The following is a 5,851-nucleotide window of genomic DNA, read 5'->3' as shown; positions in this document are numbered from 1 at the left end:
CTAAAGTGGAGTGCTGAGGGGAGCGCCCGAGACCGGAAAGCGCTGAGCAGTCAGTGATATAGTCTTCGATGGAATGGTAGAATGCACAGGTGCTTCATCTGTTCTCTTGTTGAGAGGGCAATCCTTGAATATATGACCCACCCTATGACAGCGGCGGCATCTGAAAGGTACCCCTTCATAGTCTAGGATTTGTACCTGTGTGAATCTGCCCCATTGTAGAGTGATCTTTTCCTCCAAGCCCTCACGAGTGTCTAGGTGTACAAGGATGCGAGCAAGCGTTCTATTCCTGGATTCCACGAAAGTACGATCATGGTCGAGGTATGTTCCTAGGGCATTCCCGATGCGAATGAAGACTTCTTCGCTCCAGTATTGGAGGGGGAGCCTAGGTAGACGAACCCACAAAGGCCCAACCCCAATCTGTTCTCGTTCAAGATCGAAGAGAGGGCTCCATCTTTTTAACAGCACCGGCGCCATCTCGATATGCCAATATCTAGCTAATACCAGGTCCGTGTAATTTTCCTTAGCAAAGTGAAGGGAGAACCAGCCTCGTGGAAGAACTTGTACTTCAAGGAGTTCTTTCAGAACCCCTCCCCAAATCTCCTTCACCCAAAGGGTAAGCCTGGTCGCTGAATAAGCACGCCCTCGAACATGTCCAACAAGAATGGTATTTGCCACTTTGGCTGCCTCCCCAATAGCCGATGTCTCTCCAAACCGAATCGAAATGTCCCTGGATGTAGCTTTGACACACTTAGTTCGCTTCTTACCTGTGCACGGAGCTGAAGGGTGATCCACCAAGGGATCCGGGGAGCATTCCAAGAGAGTCGCCTTCGATGAACTGACTCTGACTGCAGGGGTCTCAAAGCAACCCGAGGGTGAGTGGAGGAGAGCAGAGGGCTTGGCCACCAACGAAAGAGGCAGTCCAGCAGATGCTGTAGCCGGGTACGAAGAAGTCGGAGGGTGCGAATCAAAGGGAGGCGACGGTGGGATGACAGTTGATAGGAAACGGAGGGTTCCCGGAGACAGAGGAGGGAGGTCCAAGCTAGGGGGCTCAAGTGGGGGGGTACCTTTAGGCAAGCAAGAGGGGGGGGGGGGGTGCCGGGATAGTAACCACCGGAGAGGGATGCGGCACGGAAAGCGGAGAGTGGCTAGGGCCAGCAGACGATGAAATGAAAGAAGGGCGATCAAAAATGACATGAGAAGAAAGCGGGTCTTCTGAGTAGTCAACCTCCTCCTTCGTTTCCATTACATCACCGACAGAATCTGGGGCCATGTTGAAAATGACAGATGGGTCCTGAAAAGTCGGGCCAGCTAACAGGCAGATCAGGTGCGCGGTTAGTCTTCAGGCGATAGAGGGAGGGTTTTCAGAAAGCCCTAACCGAAACCCTCGCGGGCAGCTGCAGAGCGCGCCATCCACCTCATATATCTCATTGATTTTGTGTTATTCTCCAATGCAAACATCAGTTATATAAACTATCTTAGACAATTATTCAAAATCACTCATATTTTCTTGCACACCATCAAAATTCACATCTTTAGATGAATCATTGGATGCAGACAAAGATGTTCCATATTCTTTTCTTTCATCAACTAGTGCCCCATCTGAGTCCACATGCATGCCCACCATTTCAGGTTCCAAAATTCTTCTGGATCTACGACTGGTTTCAGCAGACTCCCATCTCAACGTTGTTCCTTCTGGTAACAACATTTTCAAAATCTCTATCCCCCTATCTAGATTGGTTATATATACATATAATTTTATTTTTATTATTTTTATTTGACCAAGTCAAAATGTTTACATGAGATAACATAACATCACAATATCTCTTCCATACTAAACATTACAACATCTCTTAAATACCAGGTTGGGAGGTGCCTCTAGGCGCAATGAAAATCACTTTGACTATCACATAATATATTTACCTTGTCATGTATTCTTTCAAACTCACCCAGAATACCCTTTAACTAAATTGCCTCTTTGTATGCATGTGAGACAACTGTATATTCTACCTTGGTAGTGGATAAAGCTATTGTTTTTTGAAGCTTTTACATCTAGTAGATACTCCTACAAGAGTAAAAACACAACATGAAGAAGATTTCCTCTTGTCCAAATCACCTACAAATTATGAATCAATATAACCAAATAATGAACCATTGTAACCATTAAGGGTGAAAAATAATCATTTGTGCCTCTAAGATATCAAAACACCCTTTTCATTGATTTCCAATGCTCTATACTTGGATTGTACATGTATTTATTAACAATAGCAGTTGCATGTGAAATATCTAGTATAGTGCATACTATCTCATACATTAAACATCCTACTATGATATACAAGTCATATAGTCATTTTCCTCTTTACTACTAGGACATAGACTTCGAGAAAGCTAAAAGTGGGAAGCCAAAGGGATTGTTAGCTCTGCTATGTTCTTCGACATTTGATGGATAAAATAGGTTAAGCAGTACTGGTTTTGGTTGCATAAGGCTTGCAACAGTTGTTCCAGCTTCCTCCTTCATTCTCCCTATAACTCCATAAAACCCCGTTATCACCATTTTACACCCACATTTAGCTTTAAAGCCTTGTTTCCTTAGCTCCCGGGTGCTGGGTTTAAATGTCATAAAACCCTGATAATGTGAACGCACACCATAACTCTCCTTTTCCTTATCACTTCGCCTACACTCGTTAACTCCCCATTCCTCCGTTTTCTGCTAAATTTCTCCATAAACCCGGTTTATATCCTTTTCTTTCGGGTCCCAAGCGCAATGTTAACCATAAGACTGTGGTCATTTAACACCGCATGCATATAACAAATACTATTGGCGAGCCCTTCCCGGTCACATCAAGCCTGTTAACCTTTATTCTTTTTACACCGTTCGATAGCAACTCCCACTCAATCCAAAGAAATACGCTCCCCCTGCCACCGAAAGCTGCACGCCCGTTAGCCTGCGGGAAAAGCTGTTTCCCCGCCATAGTGTCTGCCACGCGTCACAAATCTATTGGATCGTGCCCCACGATACAATACCACCTTTTCCAGGGAGTGATGCAGGGAAATCGCTTACCGCCATCCAGTATGGTCCCCGCTGGCTAGCACTCTCGCATCTCTGCCACCCATCAGCTGTTGGATCTGCCCAACCATGATCCGACGACCCACAATTTTCCCGCGCATATACCTTCCGATAGCCCACATAGTCTGATCTCCGCCGTCCAATTTGTCAAATTCAACAGCTTATATTTAATTGCGCCTCTGTGTCTTCCCATCGCCTCCCGCCATCGGATCTCGGTCATCCATCTGAGCCATCCAATGGCTAGCATTCGTTCTTAGCTCCTCATTCATTTTCCACACAATTTCCGTGTTTTTGGCAGTCCTGTGCACCCGAAGGAGGAAGGAGTCCATGATTCAATACTCTACGCATTAAATCCTTAGCTATCACATTCAAAGAACAACACGGCCAAGGACGAGAAGGACAGCCTTGAGCAGATAAACATGGCATTTCACCTGTTCGTGAAGTACAACAGAGCAGCAGAAAGGCCATTTTGTCCATTAAAACAATCAAATTGTATCAAAGACCATATCTGATAGTAAATGTGGTTGGTGGTCAGTTATGACCCCTCCACGCATAGGTTAGCAGAGATTTTTGTATTCAACCTCCATATATACCCACAAAGAAGATGGAATGAGGTTGATAAATGTTATTCTGATGTAAATTTCAACTTCTGGAGTCTGTAACTACTGTGATACCTGCAGCTTCTGGTCTTCATTTTCAGCTAATGTAAGCTTCTTTTGCCGTCAATTGCTCACTTTCCACTTCTTCTTTGTTCCAGGCTGTGCCTATTATGCATTTTTCATTTGCTCTTGATGTTTAACATTAGAGGGGCTATCATCCCACCTTTGTGTTAGAATCTAGTTGGTATTATTGAATGTGTATGTAGGTTTCTGTTGTTTTAGTGCCAGAGAGCTGTCATCCTGTCTGTGCATTAGGAAATAGATTTACAGACTTCCTAACTGGTTGCCGCTGGCCATCATAGGGTCCTGTGCATCTGCTGGTGTGATCAATATTCCCCATCATCACCTTTTCCTTAAACTGTGAGTAATTGGTGGTCTAAAGCCTTGTAGTCTGGGGGTGTTCACCCATGTCTGGGGTTAAGCATAGTAGAAGTGGTTATCTGGCTTGAATATGCAACATTTCTTTCATTCATCCACCAATTTTCCAACATTTTTGTTGAGTTTGTAATGTTCTCAATCATCTCTGATATACAACCTAGGAGAGTTTCTTGGGGTGATAACATTAATTGGTGCCATTGCCGGGGAGAGGAGAATTGAAGCTCAGCTTCCCTGGGAGAACAATATAGTTTCAAGATTTGATGATAGACAAGGTTTGAACACAGTTTCTAGTTGTACTCATCTATTTGGCAACTCCATTGGAGGAAGACCAACCTTTGGTGACTCCACATTGAAGTTCTGGCTTAGTTTGTGAGACCTACTAGAAGAAATCCTCAAAAATCACCAGTTGAATCAGTGCTTGAACCTGAGAGGACTATCAAATCGAAGAAAGCATCACAGAAAGGGGCATCAGGATCAAGTAAGCCTAAGAAATCTCATTCATCTCTGAAAGATAAAGTTATAGCTGACGATATTTAGTTTGAAGATTTAGAACCCAACACTGTTAATAAGGAAATTCCTTCAGAGATTAATTCAGCCCCTTGTACAGTTAGTTCCCCTTTGAATCTCAGTCCAAAGAAAGGTTCCCATTCAGTCCGAAACATCCCTTTGTCTCTACCATCCATCACATTACTTCCTACTGTTCAAGCTGCTAGTATTCTTCCACAAACCCCAATCATGGCAGGCCAGCAAGCACCTACGAAGATTGAAAGAATTGTAGTTGCCAGATATGGACCCTTGGTCTTGCCTGTTCCTTTGAATCCTATGCCTGTGGGAGAATATCAAAAATATATGCCCAAGTTCACTAGCACAAAGGGACAGTTATGCTGATAATTTAGATATAAGTGAAAATGATGTGTGGATGAGAGATTTTGTCCAGATCCTTGATGGAGATGCTAGGAAGTGGTTCAGAGAATTACCCCAGAGATCTATAACATATATTGAAGCCTTATATGATTCATTTTTGAAGCACTGGGGAGATAAAAAGGACTTGTTGTATTACCATACTGAGTTTGGTAACCTAAAGAGGGAAAATGGGGAATCGTTGCCTGATTTTAATAAAAGATTTAATCGTATGTATAGTAAGATACTAGCTGAAGTAAAACCTACCCCCACCTCTGCCAAAATCACTTATGCCAATGCTTTTGACTCTTATTTCTGCCTGTTATTGAGAGAAAGAAGATGTGCCACTCTAGTTGATATGCAGGATGCAGCACTAGAAGTGGAATCCAATATTATGGCTGTAGAAAAGCTTAAAAGTCAAGCTGATAGAAGGAGGCAGAGAGGACAAGCTTCTACTTCCTCTGTATCATCTTCAGAGGCTAAATTGGACAAAATAACTAAGGTGATAGAGTCATTGGCTACTAAAATCTCTAAGCTAAAGGTTGAGCAGAATTTAGGAAAACCAAGGCAGCAGAACACATTTGCTCCAAGAAATCCAAACCCTTTCAGAAGAGAAAATGAGCAGTTACAAATAATGCAAAGGAGTGAAGAATCAAAAGAAGAACATAAAGTTCAAGCTCCCTTCCAGAATGTAGTCATGGAGGAGGAACAATTGGAATATGAGGATGAAATTCACTGCATGGAAGATAAAGGCAGTGCTGCATTTTTGACATTGGCTGCTTATGAAGAATCATTGCTATAGGAACAAGTCAGTCAACAGTGGGATAGAGAAGCTATCCTACAAACTGGT

General features: G+C 43.2%; 1 protein-coding gene across 1 annotated transcript; it reads right to left on the bottom strand.

Moving 5' to 3' along the window:
- On the bottom strand, window positions 1-474 carry LOC149175190 (uncharacterized). Its single transcript, XM_089421068.1, has one exon. It carries the CDS (start codon window positions 472-474, stop codon window positions 1-3), a length of 474 nt encoding a protein of 157 aa, XP_089277194.1.
- Window positions 475-5,851: the final 5,377 nt, after the last annotated feature.

Source organism: Pinus tabuliformis, chromosome 4_1 (genome assembly GCF_031772625.1).
Source record: "Pinus tabuliformis cultivar Carrire ecotype Pingquan chromosome 4_1, CPIR1, whole genome shotgun sequence".
NCBI lineage: Eukaryota > Viridiplantae > Streptophyta > Pinopsida > Pinales > Pinaceae > Pinus > Pinus tabuliformis.
This window is presented reverse-complemented; position numbering and strand designations above follow the sequence as displayed.

Bases quoted from the DNA above. Each gene is read 5' to 3' on its own strand.
- LOC149175190 (XM_089421068.1), bottom strand. From the start codon at position 474: ATGGCGCCGGTGCTGTTAAAAAGATGGAGCCCTCTCTTCGATCTTGAA.